The sequence below is a fragment of the Prionailurus viverrinus genome, chromosome E1 (genome assembly GCF_022837055.1).
Source record: "Prionailurus viverrinus isolate Anna chromosome E1, UM_Priviv_1.0, whole genome shotgun sequence".
Taxonomy (NCBI): domain Eukaryota; kingdom Metazoa; phylum Chordata; class Mammalia; order Carnivora; family Felidae; genus Prionailurus; species Prionailurus viverrinus.
Genome location: NC_062574.1, coordinates 18,645,772 through 18,673,311, shown reverse-complemented (window position 1 = coordinate 18,673,311; position 27,540 = coordinate 18,645,772). Strand labels below are relative to the sequence as shown.

Here is a 27,540-nt window from a genome sequence, read left to right as displayed (position 1 = left end):
TTGGACCTTCCAGTCTATGTTAGCCCATCCTCTACCCTCTGCCCTCAGAGCACCCTGCGTTTTCCTTCCTAGCTCCTGCATAATGACAACTGTCCATCACTATGAGTCTCTCTTCACTGCCCCCTCTAGACGGGACGCTCCATGAGGGAAGAAGCTACGTGTTGTGTTTCCACATCCACCACCATGCCAAGCATAGATGGATATGAAATAACCATCGCTGAGTAAGTGAATGACTGAGTGAACAATCAAGGCATAATCACCCCTGTACCCAGGCTAGACGATCAGGAAATGAAGAATCGCTGGGAAGTATTGGGTGCTTTCTACATTTGATCTCATTAAGTTGTCCCAACAGTAGTAGGGCAGTAGAGTGAAGAAGGGAAGACTCAGCAGTCAGACTGCTTGGGTTCGAACCTCAGTTCTCTATTTGCTAACAGTATGACTCTGTGGCTTAACCTCTCTGTGCCTCAGTTTCCTCACCTGTAAAATGCAAACAGTCCCCATCTCGTACGGTTACCGATAATACATATACAAAAGGGTGAGCTCAGTGCCTGGTTCGTAGTAATCTCTCCCACACACCTCCTATTGCTATTAACACTCTGGGAGGTAGGGGTTTTTGAAAGTTTACTTATTTTGAGAGACAGCGAAAGCATGAGTGGGGGAGAGGCAGAGAGAGAGAGAGAGAGAGAGAGAAGGAGGGAGAGAGAATCCTAAACAGGCTCCACGCCGGCACCTTAATGTCAGGCTTGAACCCACGAACTGTGAGATCATGACCTGAGCCGAAATCGAGAGCCAGACGCTCAACTGACTGAGCCACCCAGGCTCCCCTGGGGAGTGGGTTTTTAACTGCTGAGGAGACCACAGTTCAGAGATGTTGAACGACTGCCCAGTAAACAGCAGAGCTGGACTGCTCCAAAGCCCCTGCCCAGCCTTACCTCGGGTGCGGTAGGTGAGCACAGCCACAGTGAGGTGGACCTCCGTGGGTGCACAGGCCCTGGAGGAGCTGATGGAGTAGTACCGGGGTTTCAGAATAGGCAGCTGGGAGAGCAGGAAGCCAGCAGACACCCGCAGAGATGGGAACTCCTCCAGTACCTCCAGGAATGTGGGGCTATTGGTGAACTTCCATTTGTTGTACTCTGAGGGCTGAAAGCCAAGGTCAGTGTGAGTGACTTCTGGCACTTGCCCCACCCGGAGGCAGAAGGCTGTCACAATCCAGCATTCATTCATTCACTCATTCACACCCTCAACGAACATTTCCAAGTGCCAGGCGCTGTCCAGGGTGCTGAGACTACCGAGCTGGAGAGAAAATCGTTCCTTCCTGGAAGAACTCAGGTCAGTGAGTAGCATTAACCTGATTTGTGTGCTTAGAACGCCACCGTTGGCTCCCGGTGGGCAGGAGTCAAATTTTTATTGTAATCTAACTGTGGACAGAGCTCTGGAATCATACACACCTGGGTTCAAATCTTGACTGGACGCCCTTACCAGCTGTGGGATCTCGTCCCAATCACTTAACCTTTGTGAAACGAGGATGGCATCATCTATTTCATGGGGATAGCGAGAGACTTAAATGCAAGAACATGTGCCAAGTTAGTACAGTGCAGCGGAGGTGGTGGGAATCAAGATAATTAGCGATAAACATGATGGTAATAATGCCATCCGGTGCCTTTGCAAAGGCATGGGCCTAGAAAGTTGTCAGTGAGTTAATGCATCCTCTCATTAATTTATTAACTCAACTACCCGTTACTGTGTCTATTTATCCATTCACCCTCACCATCCATCCTCCAGCACTTCCTAAGTTTCAGGCTTATTCCAGGTTTTAGGAATATACAAAGCCAAGACAATAATGGCTCCCCTTTTCTAGCCACTTATCTCATCTCATCTCATCTTAGGTAGTGTCCTGCAGACACTAAGAAAAATTAAGATCACTCAAAGCAACTGTGTCCTAGTGATGGGATGGAGGGGATACAGACTTCACACCAGCTTTTGACAAGTCTCACTCTGGGAAGCTAGGTAGGATTTCCCCTTGGAGGTTAAACACTAGCTCTGGGTTCTGGTTCCCCTCATCCGCCCTACCCTTCCTTCACCCACCAGCCCCAACCTTCACCTGGCACAGGATCTCCAGCCTCTGCCTCTCTGCCTCTTCTGTGGCCAGCTGTGCCAATTTGCGGAGCAGCAGCTGGGTTGGGGGGGTGGTGATATCCAGGAAGTAGGTGAGGGCCTGGCTGAGCGAGCACGGGGGCAGCCGCTTGTCTCTGACCCAGTAGCTTCCTGGATAGGGAAAGAAGGAGTCAGGATGGCAAAAAAGGCCCCATTTAGGTTTCCTGAAGGGTGATGAGGCCTCTGGGGAAAACACCCTCCACCCTTCAGCTGCAGGGAGAGAAGGCACTGAATTTCTGCCTTCAGGAACAGCAAAAGTGCTCACGTGCCCAATTCACATGCAAGGAAGTGGTGCTCAGAGTTACGGCTGCCATGGGAGGCTGACCAACAGCTCTCTAAAGGGTACCCAAGTTAGCACAATCCTGAAAACTTAACTATGCACCAGAGTTCAGTCCCTCTCTGGTTCAGATCTGTACTTTAGCAAAACAACCATAGGTGAACTACAGACTCACAGTAACTAAATTCACCAAAGACTGATGTACACCCCTAAGGCCAGTTATGCATTTACAGAAAGCCCATGACTTCAGTCCCCTGGGGCTATACCAAGAGGTACTGGGTGAACAGCAAATCAAAGTAAAGTGGCAAGTCCCAAGGAGTCCCAAGAGGCAGTATGCAGGGCCGTCATAGTGTGGACCCTGGAGCCAGTACACATGGGTTCAAACTCTGGCTCCCCACTTACTAGCAAGGTGACTGAACACAACCTTGGGTTCTGTCCCTATAGAACGAATGCAATAACAAAACCTGTCTCGCTGGATTTGTATGACCATTGAATGGTATAGTGTACGTGTAATAGTATGGTGTTAGGCACATACATATTCAATAAATATTAGGTAAAAATATTCGTACTATGTTATTTCATCTAGACCCAAGGCCTGAAGAACTACACATCTGTCTTCCTGCGTCACAAGACATTCTCCTGGACAGTGGGGGACAATGCCACCCTTTGCTTCTCTGACCCTCCTTTTCCTATTGTGGCCACTCTCTTTAGGGGCACACATTCTTTGGAGGTCTGACTGTCACTCAGGCCAGAGGGCCATTCCTATGGGCTAGGAGGCTTGCAAGTGTTGATTTCATTAGTTTATCTCTCCTAGTGCCTGTCCCCCACCCCGTGCTGTGCTGACCACACAGACTGGGCCTCACCCTAGCAGGGGAAGGGGGTGCTCCCGACCCTCCCTAGGACAGCGTCCTCTCCCAGGTGAGGATGACCAGGAGGAGACTCACTCTCCCTGCCACCCACAGTCTGCCGCTGCCCGTCATCCGAGTAAGGTGGGGATAAGTGAGGCCTTCGATGGGTAAGCAGAATGCCATGAACATGCAAGGAGGTTATGAACGTTGGGATCCAGGGACACTCTCAGGGCACATTAAACTCCTTCTCTGAGCTCTGGACAGATGTTCACAGCCTTTAGGGAATGGACATCCCCCTGCTTCTACATTTATTCGGTGCCAGGAACTGTGGTGAAGGGGGCATTTGCACCTAATCATCTGGTCTTACTACAACCTTACAAGGACAGCTCCTTTGTCTTCATTTTAGAGACAAGAAATAAAGCCTCGAGAGGTTAACTCCTATGCCCAAGGTCACATAGCTAGGAAGTGATGGATCAGGGACTTGAACCTTCAAAGCGCAGCATTTTACGCTGTTCCCACATTTCTCCATTACGTCATCAGGCAAACTGCACACACATGTCTATTGTGGGGACTGAAGAGACAGGGCATGTAAAATGCTGGCATCTAGTAATTACCCAACAAATGCCAGCTGCTACTGTTATGATGAGGATGAGGATGAGGATGATGACGGTGATGAATATTCTTGCCTATCTGCCTCCTGTACTCGGTAGTGAGCTTTCTGAATGCAGACATTGAGCCTCATTCATTTTTGTAGCCCAGGGCCTGCCTGGTATATAGATGTGACCGGTTGAAATCTCAGTGGAAAAATAAATGAATCCATCAATGAACAAAAAAAGTGGCTGGGTGAGCAAAAGAACGAAGGGAAAAAGACTCCCCAGTCTCTGGGGTTGGACAGATAGTCCCAAAGAAGCGTCCCTTCCATTGGCAAAGCTGCACGAGTATGGGCTTGGGCGGCCCACCCACTCAGCAGGGAGGACAGGGCTAACTGCCCACAGCGCGGGCGTGGGACCAGCCCACCAGCAGAGTCAGGGAGGTTGCTGGGGGGGGTGCAGGGGCCACCGTGCAAGTGCTCACCACTCTCGCTGAGGGTCTCCAGGTGCACCGGTTGATGGGGCGCAGGGCCGTCCACCACTCGCTCCAAGATGCCTTTTACCAGAGCCAGCTGGTTGCCTGGGAAAACCCCGAGGTGCTCTCCAGGCAGATAGCTCAGCCGGTGGCTGTCCTCACAGGAGAGCTCCACCAGGAGGGTGGTGCGGCTGGAAAAGGGAAAGAGAAGCCTCTGGTGACGCCACCAGGATTTCCTCCAGAGGTCCTGATGGCCCGGCCAGCTTCCCTAGGAAATGTGCCCTTCTTTCATTTTCCTGCCCAGTTCCATGAGCATGGGTCACCCACAGCCCCTGAGGCTGGGGTGCTCAGGAGGGCCTGGGGCTTCTCTGTGGGGAGAGGGTGGGCTGCACCCTCCCCACATGACAGTCCTGAGCCACACAGGCTTGACCACACCCTCCGCCTAAAGAATGCATCCCCTTGGGAGATAGTCAGCATTAGGAAAAAAACCCTTCTTGTCCCCAGCACAAATCTGGTTCTTATCGGAACAAAGCCTGGTTTTCCTAATGAATGGGGAGGGGGAGGGAGGACAGCACAGACAACCTACAGGGAATCCAGAATACTCGTTTCTCCTGGCAGGGAAATGTCCTTCCCTGCCAAAAGTTTTCCTGAAAGTTCTTAAGAAAGAGCCAAATGGTTTGAGTTTCTCTTGCCCTCCACCTTTGGTGAAAGGGTTTAGTGACAAAGGACAGGTTGGTAGAGCAGGTGCCTAGTTGTCAAGCTGGGAAACTGGCCCATGGTTAACGGATACCAGACCTAGAGGTGATGGAGGTCACAGGCGTTACCGGTCAAGCTGGTCCTGACAAAGTCATCGTTGCTATTGCCAGTGGACACTTCTCTCCTTTCAAAGACTGACTTGCTCTGGTCGTCCCTTCATTAAATTAAATTTGTGGGTCATCACTCAAGCAGGCCTGCAGTCTCCCTTACCTGGATTTCGCACTCTGGAGATTCCGCTGTGATTTGAGCCTCATGGTGAACACTTTCTTGGCGTGCATACTGCCGAGGGCTGTGGGGGACAGAGAAGAAAAAATGGCAAAGTGTCTCTTAAGTGTTGGTGGGGGCAGCCTCCATGTATTTGAGTCAGTTATCCCTGGACACTACCCTTGGGGTGTCCCGCTGTGATGGCAGGGGGGTTTTCTGTCCTTTCTTTTTCCCTGCTGTTTCTGAATCACAAATAAAGACCCTTGGTTTGACAGAGGGTAGCTGTGCTGCTAAGTGCTGGGAAATGCATGAGGTGCCCAAAGTTGGGGATTTCTAGGCCATCCCCATAGCCTGGTATCTGCAGGAGAGCATAGCTGAAGCCAGGGGTGTCCTAAACATGCAGGAACCTACAGGGCTACTGTACTCATGGTACAAGAAAAGAGGAATCACGGAGGCACAGCGTCAAGAAGGCACCATCAAGAGTTCACGGACAGCAGCCTGGGACTGCTTCTACAAGATGTGGTTTATAATACTTGGCAGCTGTCAGAACTGGACGGCTGGGGCTCAAATCCCAGCCTGGCCACATGCTAGCAACTTGCTTCACCTCCCCAAACTTCAGTGTCTTTGTGCCCGTCGTATTTTGTTTTTTAAGTCACCTCCACACCTAACATGGGGCTCGAACTCACAACCCAGAGATCAAGCATCAGATGCCCTACCAACTGAGCCAGCCAGGAGCCCTGGTCTTTGTGCCCTTCTTACAAGATGAGTGTCAGGGTCACTGAGAGTGGCATGGGTGAGAAGCCCAGCACAGTGCCTGGCACACAGGAGGCCCTCAGTTGGCGCTGGCTCCCCTTTCTGTCACCCTCCCAGGGCTTCCTCCTGGAATAGGCTTCCTCAGAGATGAAGCAAGCTCTCCAGTCCTGCACCCCAGCAGGCTCTCGGCTGCAACAAGAGGGAGAGGCCTGGAATCCCTAGGCCAGCTGCCTCCGCTCAGAGGGTCCTAGTGGTCTCCTCGAGCACAGACTCCAGCGTCAGAGACCGCCATCCCAGCAGGAAGGGCCGCAAGCCCAGAAGGTACCTTTGTTGAGGTCCAGAGGCTGTGAGTCCCGCACGAGCCTGTAGTGGTGCGGGTCCCAGGTCACATTGGAGGTGTAGAGCTTGGGGATCTGAACGCGGTGCTTGCCTCGCACATTGAACGTCTCACAGGCTGCCTGGAAGAAGATGGGGCAGACCATCATCATGGTCCTCCTCTTCGACATCGTCACCACCATCGGGCCACCATTTTGTAGGTCCTTACAGACCAGTTAAGTGCTTCCAATAATTACTAAGTACACGGATCTGACTGGGCTGCTGTGTGTACTCGAAGAGGCAGCCAGGCTTGGCACGTCGTTGCTATTGTTTTCATATTATCCTCATGCCCACACCATGAGATTTGATTACCCCCATGTTCCTTGTGTGGGGTCACGTGGAGGCGGCGTGGGCCTGGGAACCAGGTGCTCTAAGTGCCACCGCTGGGTGAAACACTGTTCAAATGTGGAGTTCTCTAAAATCGGGGGGGGGGGGGGGGTGCGGCCACAGGCAGCAAAGCCCTACTGAGATTCTGACAGAGGTCCAGAGGACTCAACCACATGGTCCCTGTCCCCAGGCTCTCTGTGGCTGGGAGACTGAAACAAGACAAAGTCGTCAAGAGGTGACCTGAATAATTAGAGGGGGAAAGATCTTAAACCGAAGCTCCCTAAGGGCAGGGGGGTGTCTCAGCCATCTTCCCCCATCTGGGGGCACATGCTTAAAGTGGAGTTCTGAGGGGTAGAGGGAAAGCAGCAGTGACCTGAGCCTTCAGGACACACCTAAGACCGTGCCTGCAAGACCAGGCAGGAGTCACGCCATCCAGGATGGCTGGCGTGAGGTGTCCTGGACATGAGGTTGGGCTGTGGTATCCCTGTCCAGGCCGGGGGGCAGCTCCAGCTAAGAACTGACCTTGAAGGTTTGCACGGCCCAGCTGCGGAAGGCTTCCTCCTGTCCACTGAGCTCGTCCCCTTCCCCTGTTGGGGCAAGCTGAGAGGCCCCCAGATGGGACAGCTTCTGGTCGATGTCATGAGCAAAGGCACAGAACTGAGGGTACATGCTGGAGCCGAGGCCGAACACGGCATACCTGCCCGAGGAGGACACACATGTGGAGACTGGGGTGAGCCCAGCCACGCAAGCATCACGTAGCATTAGTGGCCCCATAAGGCCAGCCTCAGACACTCCCCCCGCAGCTGGGCACAGGACCAGCCAGCGCACGCCCCCTTCTGGTCCTCCCTAGCTCCCAAGCCTTGTTACCAACTCCTGTGACCAATCCCACGCTTGAGGGACCTATGAGAGGCAGACCTATGAGAGGGACTTGGTTTCCCTGACTTGACCCTCAACATATGCTGAGGACAAGGATCTCTCTGTGCCTGGATATCTTGGAGAAGACCCCCTTATACACAACCAGTTTCCTCCCTGGCACCCAGACTCTAGGTTCATAAGGTAGGGCTTGGACAAGTGGGTGAAAGCCTTAGGGCTTGGACAAGTGGGTGGGGAAAGCCTTACCTGAACTTGTTGGTAAGCTCTTTCAGCATGAAGAGGGATTTTTTCAGTTTCTAGAAAGAGAAAGAACCACAGACTTCTCAGGATGAGATTAGTATAAGTACTGGCCACATCTGGCCACATGTGGTTCAAGATCCACAAACGGAAGTGTGGAGCCAGCTGGCTGGGGCTCAGGGACAAGTTCAGTCTTAGCAACTCATGTGGGCTTTATCCTTGGTGGGGGACCTAGAACAGCCCAGCCCCATCCAGCTCTGGTAGAGGAGGACCTCCCTTACAGCACGGCATCTCCAGAGGGTCTCCTCATGCGGCACGAGCCTCTCTTCCTTTTTGGAACCTGGTAATAATGACAACCGGCCCCATACTCTCTAAGATTACCCTGATTTCCAAGGGACTGAAGATTATTTTAGGCAGAATGTGACCCAGCAGCAATGGCGTCAAATCACATGGTAAGAAAGTACTCTTTTCTGTAAATTTAAAAAAATTATTCCTGTTTCAGTTACTATTCTTATCTTTATGAAAACCAGGGAGTGTCTTCGCTTGGGGCTATGGGAGCCCGAAGACCTCTAATCTTTGCCTACTACTCATTTTAAAAAATAAAGCAAGCCACGGTCAGGCAACAGTACCCAGTTAAAGTTCAAGAACTTTGTTTGGCTTTCATTGGGTTTACTTTTTGTTGGCCTTTCATTCGTGGGAGTGATATAAAGTTTCCTTTAAACATGAATTTTTGAGGGGCGTCAGGGTGGCCCAATAGGTTAGGCGTCTGATTTCAGCTCAGGTCACAATCTCACGGTTCATGAGTTTAAGCCCCGCAGTGGGCTCTGTGCTGACCGCTCAGAGCTTGGAGCCCGCTTCAGATTCTGTACATATGTCTCTCTCTCTCTGAGCCTCCCCTGTGTTCTCTCTCTCTCTCTCTCTCTCAAAAATAAGTAAATAAACATTTTAAAAAATTAGCATGAATTTTTGAGTTTAAAAAGGTGGGTCAATTTACTTAAAAGTATAGATCATGTCACAGGAAAGGCGTCACATACATATGGTGACAATTATAAAGGAGGCAGGCAAATGGCTGGCACTCGGGCAGCCCACAGGGATCCAAGCGCTCACTTCCAAGCGCCCTCCTTAGGACATGCTGAATCTCCCACATCCTTTCCCTGTCCCTCTTGGACCCTACCCTGCCCCCCCGCTCCAGACCACCGGGACCTGGGCCACCCACCTCTCCGTTGCCGGGGGAGTCTCCGTTCCCAAACGTGCTGGTCACCACCAGTAGTAGCTGCTCTTCCTCCAGGTTGCTCAGCCCGTACTGGTCCATGCAGAGAATCTGCGCGGCACCAAGGGTGGACATGAGCCCTCGGTTCCCGGGCTGCAGCCTTCCGCACCGTCCCCGGAAGCCCTGTGCCTCCCTTCCCCCCTCCCAGGAGCCCCCTGCGTCACCTGTCTCCCTACCCCTCCCACGCCCAGCACAGGCGTGGCACAGAGGAGGGGAATGCTTCACGAATGGCCATCGAATAAACCTGCACGAACACATCACTCCCCATCCTCCTCCCCCCGCTCAAGCCCCACGGCCAACACTTCAGTGAATCTCAGGTGAAATGTGTCACAGCCTCGCTGTTCTACCCGGGGCCCAGCCCACCTGACACAGGAGGCTTCCAATGAAGGATGAACTCCAACACTGAGGGAATGAGGGAGTCCCCCTGTGGGGTTGTTTCATTCGTCTGCATCTTATTCATCCTTTGCCCCCTCGCCTTGAGCACTACAGCCCGTAGTGAAGGTGTTGAGTGACTAAAGTTCATCTACAGCAGCTCGTGGATTTTGACACTTGCATTAGGAAAGTGTTTCTCAAACTGTGTTCCCTGGAACACCATGAAAATTCTATTTGCTGTGTAAGTTTGGGAGCCCTTGGACACCAATCTGTCCTATCACAGATTTACAATGTGCATCAGCACCCCCAAGGCTCTGGGACATTCAGGAGCGGGTAACCGTTTTAACTTTTACCAACTTGTCTGCACACAGGCAGAGAAGGAGGCATGCGTCCCTCTGAGTTGCCCACCTTGGGGTTGAAGGCACAGCTGAACAAGGCCCCTAGGTCCCGGGCCAGTGTTTCTGACTTTCCTGTCTCCGTCGCAAAGAGGATAGTGGCTCTCACTCGGGACGCCATGGTCTTGCACATCAGCATGGAGGCGAAGAGCACAGCTCTGTGTAGACAGACAGACACTGTGCTGACTCACCCTTCCAGAGGAACGCACGGGTCATAGAGAATGGAAGAGGGACAGTGTCTAAAGGGTGGCAGTTTGTGGGAAAAGAACTCATGTTTCTTACCAGGTATTGACCTTGACTCACGGCCCTTCTCCTCCCCTCACCCACTCAACCCATGACTCAGCCCTGTGGGAAAACAGAGGACAGGGAAGGTTGGGCCGATGGTGGCAGGCGGTCCCCACTAGCGTCTGGACCTCTGCGAGCCCAACTCCACAAAGACCATCGTTTCTCTTTGTTCCCCACCCTTCAAGGCCTAGAAGGGCAGGCTGGCTAGAAGAAAGGGCTGCAGGTGAGACGTCAGCGCTGGCCGCTCCCACTTACTGAACCAAGACTTTGAACGGAATCTTTCTTCTCCGGGGTCTCCGCTTCTCATCCTGCCAGATGTGGGTTTTCCAGGCCTCCACCTGCAGAAAAGAAGGCACCTGTGAGGGCAAGGTGGGCCCTGGCTCGGCCGGGGCTTGGGGATGCGAGGGAGCCAGAGGACCCTTTGTGCACTTTGTGAGGCGGGGGTCCCTGGGTGCCCCGGCAGGGAGGGCTGGGGCTCTGTCTCCCTCAGAGTTGCGGCTCCAGGGTCCAGCTTGGAATTTGCACATACCGGGCGGCCAGTTGATTTTATTCTCCATTAGTGTCCCCCCAAGAGGAAGAGGCCCCACTTCTCTTTCGTTTTTAGTGCCACTAGGCAGACCATGTGATGTATAGTCCAAATCGGACAGCTTTGAGTGAAATAAGGCACTATGACGACAGGCACACGCTGTCCCCGGCAGTCAGTCCCCCTACCTGGCATCTTAAAGTAAGGAGGCTCCTCCCCGAATCTAGCCGAAGCCCTTTATGACAAAAAGTGAACGGGTTTCAATAGGGGATGGTTATGGAGTGCATTCTGGGCTGGGCAGAGACCAGCTCACGGGATCCACACAATGAGAACATCAGGGCTCCCATGGGTGAAATGACCCACCCACAATCATGCCGCTAGGAAGTGGCAGAGTTGCCCACAGGTGTGTCTGACCCTCGAGCCAAACTCTTCACCCTTATGGGATGTGACTGGTTGAGGTGGGGGCAATGGTGGTCACCCTCAAGCTTAAGCCCCATCAGAGCACTGGACCCCTGAAGGTGAAATAAAAGGTCTTTCCTTAAGTCCCACTCTCTGCGGAAATGGACGATTGCTGTTCAGCATCCTGACAAGCATTACAAATAGGTCCCTGTGTCCCTGCCCCTGCCCCGTGTGTCCTGCATGAGTGAGCGTGAACGTGCATGCATACATGTACACACACGCACCTGCACGCACATACACGAGCACGTGCATGCACACGCATGCACACCTACACACACACACACACACACACACACACACACACACACACACACATTCTCCACCCCTGAGCTCCCAAGACAGAGAGGGGAGGAAGGCCCTCCCTCACCTGGTAGTAGAAGAAAGGGGACAGGACATAGTTTAACATCTCCTGGTGGAACACGGGAGTGATGCTGCCAGAAATCGGGGGCACCAGCCAAATCCAGTCGGCAGGACAGCCCCCTCGGGACCGGTACTCATTCTGCATGTACTTCATGAAGGACTCCGCAGCCGAGTGGTGGTCCATGATGGTCACGTTTTGCTTCTGAAGTAGGAGGAGGCAAAGAGGGGGGGTTGAGGCAAGGGAAGGGGGACTCAGGAGCATGGTCTGTCAGCGGGGCTCCCAAGGTCAGTAAAATGTGACAACAGTTCCTCCTGGCCACCTCCTCGCTGCTGAAAGTAAATACCCAAATGGAAGGCACTTTCAGAGCCTCCAAAGGAGCCCCAGAAATCACCATAGTCATAGTCGGCCCAGAGGTCACATGGTGGGCCCCCCCTTGGCCATCTAGGGACAGAGTCAGCTTCTCAGGCCACGCCTACAAGTCTCCCCAAACTCCCCACAAATGGCTCCCTCTGGATGTGGACAAATCCAACCATAGTGTCTTTTTGCCACTTGTTAGTACTGAGAGTTCCAGGAGTCACTTCCCTGAGGATGGGGCTCTCTCAGCCAAGAAGGAACTAGACATCTCTGAAGAGAACTAAGTGTTGGGGAAACGGCAGCATATGGAAGACAGGTCAGCACAATGTGCCACATCCTAAAGTTAGAAGCCAAGGGGTCTGAGCCTTCCTGGAATGATCCAACAAAAGCAGCCACACCCCTCAATGTCTGGGGCAACTCAGTCAGGAGACATTTGTTTAATGTCATGATTCAAACTTTGGCCTCTTATTAGCCATGTGACCTTGAGCTATTAGTTCCTGAACTTCACTAAGCCTCAGTTTCCTCAAATGTAAAAGGGGGTTGATAAAAGTTTCTACATTGTAATGTTGCTGAAAGGAGGCAATAAGTTAACACAAGTAGGGGCACTTGGGTGGCTCAGTTGGTTGAGCCTGACTCTTGATTTCAGCTCAGGTCATGACCCCAGGGTTGTGCAATCGAGCCCTGCATTGGGCTGCAAGCTGAGTGTGGAGCCTGCTTAAGATTCTCTCCCTCCCTCCCTCTCTCTCTCTCCCCCTCTGCTCCTCTCCCCTGCTCACACTCTAAGTAAATAAATATAAATAAACAAATAAATAATTTAAAAACTCTAAAAAAAAGTTAACATAAGTAAAGCACAGAATGTGTGCAATAAATGTTAGCTGCTATTATTATTTCTATCTATCTTTATCTATTAATGCCAGGCACTGCATAAAGCACTGGCATTACAGAGGTGAAAACGTGGCCCCTTTTCTGCATTAGATTATGCTCTAAGGAGGGGAGGCCATTTTCATGTGGTCTGATACAAGATACAAGGGAGGTGAAGACAGGTGCTGCTGGAGGGCAGAGCGGGGTAGCCCAGACAGAGGCCTGGAGGAGAAATAGGGGACTCCAGAGACTGCATCTAAGAGTAGGCAAGTCTTGAGAGACAGGCACAAGTTAGGCGATGGATGGGCATTCCTGGAGGAGGACACTGCCTGAGTCAAGGCCAGAAGCACAAGAGGAAGGAGCCTCCTGACGGAGGACGCAACAGGCCTTCTAAAATCTTACCCATGTACAAGCAGCTCCTGGGTGCCAGGCCACTTTTGAGCTGAGAAGCTGACAACAATAATAATAAATAACAGCAACAATAAAACAAATACTTACTGAGTGTTCACTATGGGCCAGGCAGCACAGCTAAATGTTTTGCATGCATTTTCATTTAATTCTCACAATAACCCAGTGAGGGAGGACCTATTATTTATCCCCGGTGTACAGATGAGGAAGTTTATCCTGAAGGAGGGTGACAAGGAAGTCCTGGAGACTCTCAAGCAGTGGGGGGGGACGTGGTCAGCAATGGTCGGGAGACAGTTGAGGATCGGCAGATTCTCTGGGACGTATCTGCATCCTGCAGTATCAGGCCTGGTGCGCAGAGCCCCCAGGAGTCAGGATGTGTGGTCCTCGGCCAGCGGCGGGGGCCAGCCCTGGGGGGAGGGGGGTGCTCTTCCTGTTCTGCCTCTGAACCCCCGCCCACCCACAACCCTCAGAACAATCAAGCACAAGCTTGACCTGCCCTTGGGGTGACCAGCCCTGGGAAACAGTGTGATTGTAAATATTTACTGGATGTTTGTTTAATGTCAACTCCCCTTCCCACTCCACCAGGAAAAGGTTTTTGTCTATTTTGTTCACCACTCACATCCTGGGCCAAGCCCAGTCCCTGATTGATGCAAAAGGCTCAAAGTACTTGGCTGAATGAATGAATGAGCATCTTCCTAGCGATCTGGCCCCAGGGTATCTGCCAGCTTTGTGGAGATGGTTTCAGCCTCTAAAGTAAAATATTCACACATCCCCTGCCTCCTTCCCAAAAGGAAGGAGAGTGATCATATGAGTAAGAGCAGCAGACAGACCAGAGGGCTCAGTCCCACATGAGAACTGACCTGTGCATGGGCCCAAGGGGTGGGTACATTCACTCAGTATAGGGAAGCAAGAGCAGCGCCTGCCCATGGGGACGTGGGCTCTCGTTTACTCACTCAAGGTTCATAGTTTTTTCAGTATCTACCATGGCCACTCTCCTAGACTCTATAGGGCCACTCTTCTAGACTCTACAGGTAGAGCAATGAACAAGAGAGGCAATGCCCAGCCCCAACAGAAAGGCAAGAAGTAGATGTACTCTGTCACGTCAGGAGCTAATAAGAATTCTGAAGAAAAATAAAGACAGAGGTAAAGGAAGAAGAGAGAGGGACAAGATGGAGGTGTGGGAAGGGTGCCATCTACACGGCGTGGTCAGGAAGGGCTACTCCAAGGAAGTGAATAGACACGTGGATGGAGGGAAGGACCCAGTCATGGGATGATTTGTGGGAGGAGTATTCTAAGCAGAGGGGAAAGCAAGTGCAAAGGCCCTGAGATAGGAACCGTCTTGGTGAAGTTTGGAAAACAGCAAGAATTCCAGAGGGACCAGAAGAGTGGCAGAGGATGCAAGCCTCACTGGAGTGGCTAGAGGATGAGGAGGTATAGCGAGACCTTACAGTGGTTTGGCTACAGAGGAAAGCAAGAAAACAAGGTGGTAGCTGGGGGACTTATTCGGCTAGCTGGTCAGTTATTTCTCTGAGACGGGAACCATTATAGCCTGTTGGTCATTGCTGAAAATGATCCAGCAGACAGGAAGACACCAATGATACAGAAGAAGGGGGTCAGTTTTCAGGAGCAAAGTCCTTGAGCAACTGACAGGGAACAGGATTCAGTGCTCAAGCCCTGAAATTGACAAGGACCGACAGGTCTTGAAAGGTAAGGAGCTGCCTGTTGCTGGAAGCATTCAGTTTACACGAGAAGCGCGAGAGCGAGTAGGAGGGCTTATAGGTCTGTGCACCCCCAGCACCTACCACAGCGCCTGGCACAGACTGGGTGCTCGCTACTTGTTTGAGGCGTGAGGAAATGGACAATGCTGTCAAGGGGAGAGCCAAGCATAAGATGACCGGAGACGACCTAATCAGAAAGTCTCCAGACCCACAAAACACGACATACCTGGAAACTGTGCAGCACGGCGACGTTGATCTCAATGACAGCCCGGTCCTTCCAGAGTGAGGCCAGCTTGTGCGTTTCCAGGCCCATCCTTCTGCCCACTTCCTGCGGAGGCAGAGCGATAGGGTGAGCTGGTGCCCGGGACTCCTCCTGCACAAGCCCACGTCCACGGTTGGCCCCGCCGGATGGGCCTCATTACCTCCAGGATGTTGTAGCGCTGAACGTCACAGAAGTCCCGGACCCCGATCTCCGTGCCCATGTACCAGCCGTTGAAGGGGCACCCTGGGAACTCCAGGCCACCCACCTCGAGCAGCATGTTGGCCACAGCAGGCAGGGCATACCACTTTAGCTCCAGTTCACGGAACCACTCATACCTGGCAGGGAGGCAGAGCCAGTGAGAACTGAGGCCTGTGCTTCTGCCCATCCTCACCACCACCCCCACCAGCACACAAAAAAGCCTTCAGAGAAAGACTCAACTAAGAAAACTCCTTTCCAAGTGTTGTTCTCTGCGTTTATGCAACCTGGAGAGGTTAACTGGGCACAGTAGGTATGAGTCATTAATTAAGTATTCATTTACTCATCTGTTCATGTAAACATATATTGAAGCAACACGTATGTGACAGGCACCGTGCTAAACACTGAGAGCCCAACATAACATAGCAGTTAAGGACTCTAGTGTCAGAAAGCCCAGGTTCAGGTTCTGCCTTACTGCTTACCAGCTGTGTGACCTTGGGGTGTTATTTAGCCTCTCCGAGCCTCAGTAACCCCACCAGTAAAATAGAGACAACAGCATCCCATTCATGGGATTACTGTGAAGATAACATTATCACTCATTTGGAAATTCATTTATTTCACAAATATTTATAATTGAACACCTACCATGTACCAGGCACCCTTCCAGGTGTTAGGGATCTACGGCTGAACAAGAAAGGCAAGATCCCCATTCTCAAAGAGCTTACAGACTACAGTCTAGACTCTAGATGATACACAAGTAAACAGACAAATAAACAGAAAAACAAAAGGAAGGTGATGTGGTAGATGGGGGGTGAGGGTATCTGCTCTTGATAGAGTGTTCAGGATAGGCTTCTCAGAGGGGGTGACATTCTGGAAATATCTCATTGTCAAGAAGAAATGAATCCTTTAACTTTCTGAGGAAAAGGCATGTCAGGCAGAGGGAACAGCAAATGCAAAGGCCCTGAGGTGGGATTGACTTCAGTATATTCAAGAGACAAAAAGAAGAGTATATAGCTCAATGCCTGCCACACAGTGAGTCCCAAATATATGGAGGTATTTTTGTGATTATGAGAGCTGCCCAGAGCCGGGACTGCTCCAGAAGCCACCATAGCCCTATACTTTCACCACAGTTAGATGAGGGCCAGCTAAGAGGGTTGGCAGGAAGCAAGAGGCCTGGGCTGCTCAGTGTGAGGATATTAGAGCCTTTTGGGGGTCCCTCTCCCAAGGTCACTGCTTCCCAAGTTCTTAGGGCCCCATCCGTCTAAGCCTCTGCTTCTCCCTCATTATCAACATATCCTCATAAATCTGAGGCCCAAGACCCAAGTCCTTGGTTGCTTCACAAGCATTGACGAGGCATGACTTGAAAGCCAGCCCTTCTGGACACCAGCTGCTGCTGGCTGGGCTTTAGGGGAGCGGGAGGGGGATCTGAGGATTGGGATCTCCCTAAGGAAAAGAATGGAGCATACATGTTAACATACACCCTCAGCACCCATAACATACACCCTGCTTACTTGGGATGTTCCATGGGCACCTCGAGCACGAGGTCAGGCGGGATTTCAAAGAGCTCAGGGTCTCCGCCATCAGCCTGCAGGACCAGAGGCACCACATCAAAGCGGCCGTACTTGGGCTTCCAGCCCAGGTCGATGCACAGCTGGGGGCAAGACAGGCCCGGTGAGTCTACACACCCAGACCCCTCAGCCCCTCTGGCTCCACTCTGTCGGCCACCAAGGCTGGATCCCATACCTGGGTGAACTCCACGCTGGCAGGGTCCCCCAGGATGGTGCCATCAGGCATCTGGTAGCCAGCATACCGGATGAGCTGAGCGTTCCAGATCCGGAAGTCATGCTTCCCATCACTCCGCTGGGGGAACACGGTGATGGCCGACCTTCCCAAGACAAAGACAGCGCCATTTACCCCTCGGCTTTGGTAGGGGCTCCCAGCCAGCCTCCACAGTGCCCCCCCCCCGCCTCCTGTCTTCCCACTCCCCAGGGCTCTGCACCTGACCTAGTCGAACCAAACTCCTCTCCCTGCCTCTGTGCAACCTGCCCCCCTTCCTGACATACCCTCTCCCTTGTTCTCCTCCCACCTCTGCCCCTTCCTTCAAGACCGATACAGGGACCATGCCTCCGGGGAGCATTCCCCATCCCTCAGGCAGGGTTAGCTCTCCCAGCCTCCTCCCTGGCTGCACCACATTTCTCTTGCAGTCTAGTTAGTTGGATGTTTGTCTAGTGCCAGGGACAGTGGGCTGGAGCAGTGTCCTAGGTATTAGTCACCTCTGCATTGCCCCCACCTCACTGCCATGTCTAGTCGTGGGTTGGGTCCCCATTATGTGGGCGCTGAGTGTTTGCTGAACAGAAAAATGAATGAATGGCTGAATGAGCCATCCAGTCCTTGTGGCCTTGACCTCTTTGGTTGGGAATAGGAGAAGGTAAGGGCAGGAGGGGCTACTGATGAAGAGTGATTCTCCTGGCTCTAAGAAAAACGACACACTAGAGCCTTGAGCTGCAAAGCCAACCTCTCAGCCCTTCTAAAAAGTGGAAAGCCCGACCAAGCAGTGAAGAAGTGGCTGCTTAAAGATCCCCCCATCCCTTCCAAATGGTTTCAAGTTGGAAGGAAACCAAGATCATGGGCTGGTGAGGGGAGCTAAGCTCATGGAGGCTACTCTCACTACTGGGGCTCGACAAAGAAGCCTGAGTCTTTCTCCTTTCTCTATCTCCCTGGCTTCTCCTGGAGCCAGAGATACCTCCCCTAAACCCATCTGTGTCCTTTGGCTCAGACTCGGGGTGGGGGGGTAGGGTGGGCCCTAGCCATACCCCTGGGAAAGGTGCACCCACCTGATGTTGCCATTGTTGGTAGCATAACGCACATGTCTGCAGATGTGCTCGAACATTTCCTGGGCAGTGGAACAGCTCCGGGCGTCGAAGACCTGCACACAGCCCACCCAGCCCACACCATCAAAGACTGTGAGGACAGAGGCCTCAGGGTTGATCAGAAGCTAAGTTAATGAGGGAAGGGGGGAATGGTCCAAAACCCCCACCACCCAAACCCCAAGCGGAGGAGAACGTTCTCCTCTCTGCATTGACACCTCCCGTCTCAGGGCTGCCCCAACCTGAGGAGCCCAGGCAACCCCTCTTGGAAGACGCCATCAAAACCCTATCACAGCCCTAGCCTAGTGCCTTGATAACATCAGCACATGTCGTTAAGTTTTATTTAATTTTGAGATAGAGACAGAGAGCAATGAGTGGGGGAGGGCCAGAGAGAAAGGGAGAAAGAGAGAATCCCAAGCAGGTTCTGCATTGTCAGCACAGAGCCCGACATGGGGCTCGATCCCATGAACCCTGAGATCCTGAGCTGAAATCAAGAGTCGGACGCTTAACCAACTGACCCACCAGGTGCCCCAACATCAGCCCATTTTTCACAGGGCTCTCAGCACATTTTATTTCAGCCAGCGTTGGTTTCACCGGTATTTCTCATCAATTTCTCTGTCCAAGCACTTCCTATATTATCCAGCAATAAATGATCCCACGTAAAGATGCCTATGAGGCTAGGATAAAGAAAATGTTTTCTAGGAGCCAAGGATTCAAACAGTCGAGGTTGACAACCTCTGTTGTGGCACCAGGGCCTCAACAGTAATAAGAACAAGGTCGTTGGTTTTATGTCTGTGTGAGAAAAGGCCAGCTAGAAATCCTGTGCTGAAACCACATTCTAGACTTCGAGGGGGGAGCCCTACGAGTCCCCATCTCACGGTCACAAATGTGAAGAGAAAACCAGAGTGGGGAGTGTCGGGCACAGCTCCTCCCGGCTGTTCAGAGCCACCTGCTGGGGGCCTGCCCGCCACCCAGGTCCTCTCCCGCTCAGGTCTAAGGACGCCCACCTGTAGGTTGGACCACTGGATCCTCCCGATGCAGCGGGGGGCGTTGCGCCAAGCCTGCTTGGTGGCGAAGATGAGCTCATCTCCCGTCAGCTGATAGGTTCCTGTTGTTTCTATCTCCTTTGTTACTGCTTCCACCCTGGCCAGATGTTCCTCTATTTTTGCCCTGGGGGACAGGAAGACATCAGGAAGATCAACAATGAGATGGCCTTAGATGGAGACTAATTCCAGCCACAGAAGCAGGAACTGAACTAGGACACCAGGAGGGCAAGATGGCCCTCACAGAGGCTGTTCCCTCAGGGCCAGTGTCACAAGTCTGTGACACTGGCCCCCAGCTTGGAAGGGCCCCCTGCTTGGCTTAATGCTCTGCTGTCACGGTCTTGAAATTCTCAGTCAGCTTGAACAGGGAGCCCACGTTTTCATTTCTCCCCTGGGTCCTGCCAGTTACGTGGCTGGTCCTGATTCTGTGGGCACCCTAGTTGTTTCCAGGCGCTTTTTCTCCAATTACATTCACCTCAACTTGGCAAGCATCAGCCAGGAGTGCAAAATCCTTCTCAGATGCCTGCAACACCTGGGGAAGTACTCACCAAGCCACAGCCACACCCTGCCTCTTGGCCACCATCCTGTGACCAGGAGAGGAGCAGCCCGTGCGACGGCAGCTCCTGTGTGCCGAGTACTCATTATGAGCAGGGCACTGGGCGAAGCCACTCACAGCTGGGGTCTCACCGAGTCTCTGGGGGAGGCATTTTTGTGTCCATTTTGTAGCGTGGGGTAGGAAGGCTCTAGTGGGTTAAGTAGCAGCCCAGAAACGCAAGTGTGATAAACAGCAAAGTCAGGACTCAGAAGCAGGTTGCCCTGATGCCAAGCCCAGGCCCTTAACCTTCCACCCTCCACCCTAGGGGGGAATTGCAAGTGCAAAGCGCTGAGGGCCTGCCCACGCTTCCCTGGACCGCGCTGGGCTCTCAGGACTCAGCCTGCAGGGCCCCAGGGCCTACTCAGGGAGGAGCCCTCCACGGCCGGTCCAACAGCACAGGCTCCTTACAGTGTGTCGTTTCTCAACCCCCGCACTGTTCAGCCAGCAATTCCAGGAGAGATTTCCAAACTGTTCCTTCCCTCCCCTCCCAGGCTGCAAAAATATCCCCCAGGGAGGGATTCAGTCAGAAAGGCTTTGAAACACATACACACACACATACACACAGCAACCTTGAGATTTCCAATCAACACCAAAGACTATCTGAAATGGCACCAAACAAAGCTATTTAAGGAATGAACCGCTGATTAAGGACAGTGGACAACTCAGAACAAAATGGCCTTTCTGTGGATGAAGAGTGTCTTGACAACTCTTGCTTGATTAAAGAAAAAAAGCTCAAAGGCAAAACATTTGGGGCTCTTTATCTTCAAGGATACTCCTGGCATTAAGGACCTGCTGGGTGAGGTTAAGGACGCCACACTGGAAGCCCTCCCTCCCCAGCAAAGCATCTAGCGAGACTCGTAGATACATCCAAGCACGGAAACAGTAGCAATCTCCAGGACACCCATGCCTGGAGCACCCTGCGTGGTGTTACTATGGGACTATGTAAGAAAGGATGATTTTTTTCACATTTTTGTCTGATCCCCTTCAAGTTTCATATTCTATCACCGTTTTCATACAGTCCCATTTCTGAGGCACTCCAGATGCTACGATGCCTATTCGTCCTGAAAAAAAGAGTCTAGCTTTTGGCATAAGCCAACGGATTTGAACAGAACATTCAGCAAGTTACCATTTCTAACTATACTCCTTCATTCACAAGTAAGACCTAACTCGCCAGCTGTCTGTGCCTCTGGCTGCACAGAAATTGGGACCTTCAAGGTCAAAGAGCTGGAGGCTACAGCATAGGTTAAAAGCAGAGGCTCTGATGCCAAGCTGCCTGGGTTCAAACCCCAGCTGCGGGACCCCCGAACATCTGACTTCAAGCAAATTATTTCACCCAGGGGCTTCAGTTTCTTTGTCTGTAGAATGGGGAGGGTAATAATGATACTTATTTCATAGAGTTGTGGTGAGCATTACTTACAAGGCACTTATGCAAGGCCCAAAACATACTTAGTGCTCAGTAAATGTTAGTGTTGAGACCGTGGCCCGATGAGGCCCATCAGGAGAATTCCCAGACTCTGAAAGGCTCATTACTCATTGACAGAGCTGACAGCCCAAGGATCTTGAGCCTCCTGGTCACAAAGCACTTCTACAGAGGTGTGGTTGCACGGCACACACAGCAGGCAACCCCCAACAGATTTCTCAATCCAGTTATTAGAATAGCCGGAGGAGCTTCTAAAGAACACAGACGTCTTCCTCCTCCGCACTTCCTGAGATCCCAATGCCCTTGGCCCAGCGTACCCTGGCATCAGTACTTTGCAAAGTCCTCAGGTGACTCGATGCACAGCCAGGGTTGAGGATCAGAGACCCCGGAAAGTAAGGGCCCTTTGCATAAACTCAAGGCCCCCTCCAGCTCAGACATTGTAGGGTCATAGTAGAGGGGACACGGCATCACCAGGAACCACTCTTTCCACCATGGGGGTACCAGGAGCACTTCTAGGACTCACTTCATGCAGTAAAGTGCCGCGTGACGTATACCATAAAAGCCACACTCCCCTCCCAGCCCATAAAACAGCAAGTGCCTTCCCTCAGTCATTCTTGTCTTACGACCCCTTTGTGTATTTCATTTTAAAGTTGTAAGTGGGCTTAAGTTGATAATCGTATATTTCATGAGACCCAGGAATACAGAGTTCAGTGCGAAGAACATGACTAGCTCTCTCCAGGTCAAATGGCATGGACTCCAGCTGGGACTGGGCTTCCCTGTTCACACCCGCTGGAGGTAGGCTGGACCAGGTGGTCTCGAAAGTCCTTTCTATCCGAGACACTTCATAATGAAAGGGAACTTGGCACAAACTTACTTGAAGGCTCGCAACAATCTTCTGAGCCAGGTTCTAATCTCACCCCACTTTTACCGATGAGAAAGTTGACTCACAGAGAGGGTAAACAGATTTCCCAAGGGTACAGGACTGGTTGGCTACTGGTACAGCCAGGATTCAAATCCAAACGGGTACACTCTGTCACTTTCCTACACCTATGCTTTCAACCACTACTGCTATGTGTCTTTTTCTTTCTTTCTTTTTTTTACGTTTATTTATTTTTGAGAGACAGAGAGACAGAGTGCCAGCAGGGGAGGGGCAAAGAGAGAGGGAAACACAGAATCCGAAGTAGGCTCCAGGTTCTGAGCTGTCAGCGCAGAGCCCGATGCGGGGCTCAAACCCATGAACCGCAAGATCATGACCTGAGACAAAGTCGGACGCTTAACCGACTGAGCCACGCAGACGCCCCAACTATGTGTCTTTTTCTTATGATTATGAGAACCTACTCTGGGGTCTTTCCCCTTGGAGAACTATCCTTTAGCCCCGGGCTCACTGTGAATCTGGGAAGGAAAAGGGCCTGGGGTCAGAGGGAAATGATTAGAGACGAGGAGCTCAGGGGAAGGGGGAGGCAGCAACCCTGCCCAAGTGAGACTTACTCTTTGAAGGAGCTGTAATACTGGTTGACAAATTCGATAGCTTGAGGTAGAAGCTCGTCTGGGGGGGTAGGCTTGTCCCTGGGTCCTCTGGTCAAACTTTTGGGGTTCATGATGGCTCCCAGACAAGACTTAGACCTGCAAGCAAGATCCTGGAAAGAGAGAAGCAGGTGGTAAGGGGGCTGCTTGGCCCCTTGGGAAGGTGTTGACACAAGTCCTCCTTCAGGGCCATCTCTCCTGGCCATTTCCTTCCACTCCAGCTGCTCCAGCTCCTTGCTGCCCCTCTCCACCCCTGTGGCACCTCCTCCTTGGGGTCCACCAAGCTTTCTGCCCACTTACATCTCCTTTCCTCTACTGGCTCACCCAAGTGGGTGTGAGCTGGGGTTATTCCCACCACCTCGGGCTCAGTCTCTGGCTCTGCTCCCCAGCCAGACTCAGACTTGGCAAAGTCAACAGCTCGATCCCTGGGACATGTCAACTACCTTCTCATTTAAAGAGGCTGATATGGTTCCTGGGTACACACTATTAGTATTCAGCCAAAATGAATTGCAAGGAGAGGATATAAATCCTAAAGTCAGAGGATGGCACAGAAAAAACACTGGAAAGAAGTACACCTAAATGTTAACTGTGGTAATTTCTGGAAGGTATGGAAAATCATTCTGTTTTCATGGTCTTGGAATTTTCAATTCTTTTCCACTTTACAATCAGAGTGCGTTCTTTTTTTTTTTTTCTAGTAATGTTTATTTTGGGGGCACCTGGTGGCTCAGTCAGTTAAGCGTCCGGCTTTGGCTCAAGTCATGATCTCACGGTTCATGAGTTCAAGCCCTGCGTCGGACTCTGTGCTGATGGCTCGGTGCCTGGAGCCTGCTTCGGATTCTGTGTCTCCCTCTCTATCTGTTCCTCTCCCGCTTGCACTCTTCTCGCACTCTCTCTCTCTCTCTCTCTCTCTCTCTCTCTCTCTCAAAAATAAATAAAGATTAAAAAAATGTTTTTTTAATTAAAAAAATAATGCTTATTTTTGAGAGAGAGCGAGCATGTGATCTGGGGAGGGGCAGAGAGAGAAAGGGACAGAGGATCAGAAGCAGGCTCTGTGATGTCAGAAGAGCCCGATGCGGGGCTCAAACTCACGAACCATGAGATCATGACCTGAGCCAAAGTCCGACGCTTAACCAACTGAGCCACCCAGGCACTCCCAGAATGCATTCTATAGTTAGAATAAGACACTTAGCAGAAGAAGCCTTAAAGGCACTTACTCCCAACTACTCACTAGATTGCTTGAACCCCTCTCCAATCTCCCTATCAAATAGCACTTGAATCCTTCCAGTGACAGGGATCTCACTATCTCCTGATGTAGTTCAGTTCAGTTTTGGACAGTTCTTATTAGAAAATTCTCCCTGATTAAAAAAAAAGAGAGAGAGAGAAAGAAAAAAGAAAGAAAGGTCCCCAATACTGCATTGTCTCTCTAAGAAAGATTGAGTTTCTTTCTGTAATCATTGATCTCACCTTCAGATTACCCATTACCCATTAAGGGGATTAATAGGGAGTGGGCATCATTTACTTCTTCTGTTATTTGTGAAGAACACTGGTTTCTGTTCCCAGCACCCTGTGCCCAAGGAGACGACTGTCTGGTTTGCCCAGGAGGATGTCCATTTGAGCTAATAAGGGCCCTAACGGCTTCACAAGCTTGGGACAAGGGTCGTTCTCCCTGAGCCCCAGACCTCTCACCCCTTTGGCCTTGTGGTGAAGTGTGTCTTGGAAAGTCATCCCACTGCCCCAGTTTTTGATCCTCACGTGCCGTGGGCAGGCCGATGGGGGCATATCCAGCTTCCCCAGGGATTCTGGAACTGTCTAAGGGGGGGAAAACACCAAGGATTTACAAACGCCTTCACTCCAGGACCCCACAGGTCTCCCCTGAGCCCTACTCTGGCTTGGAGCGGGGAACCATGATTGGGGACACAGGTCAGGATGTCGGTCTGTGTCCCTCCTCCGTTCCCAGCAGCTTGGCCACCTGGGCCAGTGCCTGCTAAGAGCTCCAGGTGCCTGGGCCACTGGCCAGGCTTCTCTCCTCACCCAGGACCCTGCCAAACGTTCCCTCAGAGGAACTGCAACAGGAGGGATTAAGGTTAGCTGTAAGGGAGACTACGGTCACAGCCAATACTGCAGAGAACAGAAATCTCAGCACAAGGAAGAATGGACCACTCCCGTGCAGGCATTTAAGACTATGGAAACCATCTCCTCTCCTACCTCTCGCCCATTTCTCTGCCCACCTCTCTGGAACGCTGAGGTCCAAAGCTCTTAGGAAAGATGGAATCTGTGGGCTAGAGGCTGGGCGCTGGGACTGAGGCTCAGCTGCTGAGCTTGCTTTATGTTGGGGTGTCCTACCCCTGGCTCCATGAACGGCCTCCTCTCATCTGTGCCTGTCGGCCCGCACAGGCAAATCATCTGGGGGCCATAGCATCACAGGGGCCACTACTCCCGCTCTCCCAAGGCCCTTCCTCACCCCCACCCGTGCCCCTGGGGGTCCCCACGCACTTCCCAGGCCCTAGCCTCTACCAGGATGCTCCTCCTGCATCTGCCTACGCGAGGGAGGAAGGGGGCTTCCCACACCCGTATGACTCACTGACCTTTACTGTCCCCGTGAGGGACTGGGGGGGCTCATTCCGGTGTTTGCTGAGGCTGTGACACTTGGGGTCATCCTGTGTCACTAGACTGCAAAAGAAAATAGTCATCATGAGGTAAAGCATCTCAGGACAAAGAGGGATCTTGGAGTCCCCTCTGCCAACCCCTCATTTGATGGAGGGGGAACCGAGGCCCAGACGGTAGGAGTGAATGTCACAGCTGCCGGTCGAGAAGGATGTGTGTATGTGGTGGGGAAGGCAGCCAGCCAGCCAGACCCAATCTCCCCACCAACACCACCCTCCCTCCTCCTCTTCTTTTCTTGCCTCCCCCCACCCACCCACCACAAAGCCAAAAAAACAAGAGAGGAGCCGAGTCAAAGCTAGCCGCCCAAATGACCCACAGAAGCTCTGGGAAGATGCCCCTCCCAAAGCCAGGTACAAATATAGTCATCCTATGAGTGCACAGAGAATGGCTCCTTCAGGCCCGCCCTCCCAGGCCAGCAGCACTGCCCACTACCTACTTGTTTAAGCTTTTTTATTTCAAGCCCTTGATATATCTTGGTTTCGTTATTTATCCTAAATTTGTATTAGGGGAAATGTGAAGCATATGCAAGCAGAAGGGATGCTATAATAAATCCCCATGGGCCCTTCGCCCAGATTCAGCCCCACTTCAATAAGTATCACGCCATGGCCAATCTTGTTTGAACTCTATTCTCCCAGCCTCTGCTATCATTTCAAAGCAAATATGGGACATCACATCATTCATAAATATCTCAGTAAGTGTATCTGGAAGTCAAGGACTCTTAAAAAATATATTGCTTATATTTATTTTAAAACAGGAGATGTAAAGAACTTTGCCTGTCCTTTGAAGAGGAAAAAGCCCTAACAGTCTGAAATCACTCAGAAACCACTGCCCCGGGGCACCTGGGTGGCTCAGTCGGTTAAACGCCTGACTCTTGATTTCGGCTCAGGTCATGATCTCATGGTTTGTGAGATGGAGCCCCGAGTCCGGTTCTGCACTGACAGCATGGAGCCTGCCTGGGATTCTCTCTCTATGCTCCTCCCCCGCTTGCGTGCTCTCTCTCAAAATAAATAAATAAACTTAAGGGGGGAAAAAAGGCAAAGAAACCACTGCCTCTGGTTTGGGATTTCAGGCTCGCTTTTCTGGAGAATGCTACAGAGAAAAGAAAGCCTGTGACCTCCCCAGGCCGTTTACAGGTGAGCACCCCCCAACAGTCATACCCCACACGTGCCTCCTCCTGGGACGAATCACACTATAGGGGGGTTTCAGTATGAAAGCTGTGTTCCACGTTCTTCTGGGTATTTTCTGGGGCGGGCATGTGTGTGCACACACATCCAAGGGGAAAGGAAGTTAGAAAGTGTTACAAAGGTCTCTCATTTTCCACTTTATACGTATTTGTTACATTGGCATGTGAAGAATGAGCATGTATTACTTTAGTTATTGGGAAAAGTAATGACTATATATTTACATTAACATTATATGATCAACTACATACATTATATAGTAGTTACCTGATTTATAACTATAAAGAGATGGTATCCTTTTATGAGAACATAAATACGTATCAGGAAGCAACTTCTATCTAAATCAAGTGACCCAACAGGCTTTCTGTGAGACCTGCTATCATCACTCCTCTGAGGAGGCTGGCGGGCCCCACCAGAAAAAAAGCGAGAATAGGGTAATCTGTGCATTCGGAACAGGTGAGCCATGGCTGAACAATCTTCAGAGGGCTCCTTAAATCGGAAGAGTTTTTAGGCTGGGGTTCTCAGTGAGGCAATGACTTACTGCTCTTAATCTTTCACGGTCACCTCTAACTCCAACCTCCACCCTGCTTGTTCTTGCTTCCTGTCACTTACTTGTGGCCATAGGACTGGAGGATTTGAGAAGTAACGTTTAGATGGAAAAACAATGTCTTTGTACACTGCACATAACTACTGCCACCAAATATGAAAAACCACCTGAAAATCTACTATACAGATGGTCCAGATGACCTCATTGCCTATGGTTGGATAATTAGGTTGTGTCCAGTTTCTGCACTATTATAAATAATGCCTCACACTACTGTATACATGGTCTGATGGTGATGATGATGATGATGATGATGTGTGTGTGTGTGTGTGTGTACAAGCACAAAAAAACACCTGGGGGAAATGCCAGT

The 27,540-nt window shown here is 51.5% G+C and overlaps 1 protein-coding gene across 3 annotated transcripts in view; it reads right to left on the bottom strand.

Annotated features, from left to right (window-relative positions):
* NOS2 (nitric oxide synthase 2) overlaps positions 1–27,540 on the bottom strand; it is a 37,603-nt gene that overhangs the window by 4,207 nt on the left and 5,856 nt on the right. For 2 of the 3 annotated variants that reach the window (XM_047832443.1, XM_047832444.1), the window contains exons 2-21: positions 25,367–25,451; positions 24,468–24,590; positions 22,746–22,894; positions 19,207–19,369; positions 18,167–18,258; positions 17,076–17,217; positions 16,844–16,983; positions 15,298–15,472; positions 15,102–15,203; positions 11,541–11,735; positions 10,447–10,529; positions 9,920–10,064; positions 9,086–9,190; positions 7,879–7,928; positions 7,282–7,456; positions 6,383–6,515; positions 5,311–5,389; positions 4,354–4,535; positions 2,102–2,265; positions 933–1,140 (exon numbers count right to left, since the gene is read on the bottom strand). In XM_047832443.1, coding sequence (XP_047688399.1) covers positions 933–1,140; positions 2,102–2,265; positions 4,354–4,535; positions 5,311–5,389; positions 6,383–6,515; positions 7,282–7,456; positions 7,879–7,928; positions 9,086–9,190; positions 9,920–10,064; positions 10,447–10,529; positions 11,541–11,735; positions 15,102–15,203; positions 15,298–15,472; positions 16,844–16,983; positions 17,076–17,217; positions 18,167–18,258; positions 19,207–19,369; positions 22,746–22,894; positions 24,468–24,590; positions 25,367–25,451 — 2,690 coding nt within the window. The remainder of the gene's footprint in view (positions 1–932; positions 1,141–2,101; positions 2,266–4,353; positions 4,536–5,310; positions 5,390–6,382; positions 6,516–7,281; positions 7,457–7,878; positions 7,929–9,085; positions 9,191–9,919; positions 10,065–10,446; positions 10,530–11,540; positions 11,736–15,101; positions 15,204–15,297; positions 15,473–16,843; positions 16,984–17,075; positions 17,218–18,166; positions 18,259–19,206; positions 19,370–22,745; positions 22,895–24,467; positions 24,591–25,366; positions 25,452–27,540) is intronic. The other variant, XM_047832445.1, reaches the window with a different exon arrangement.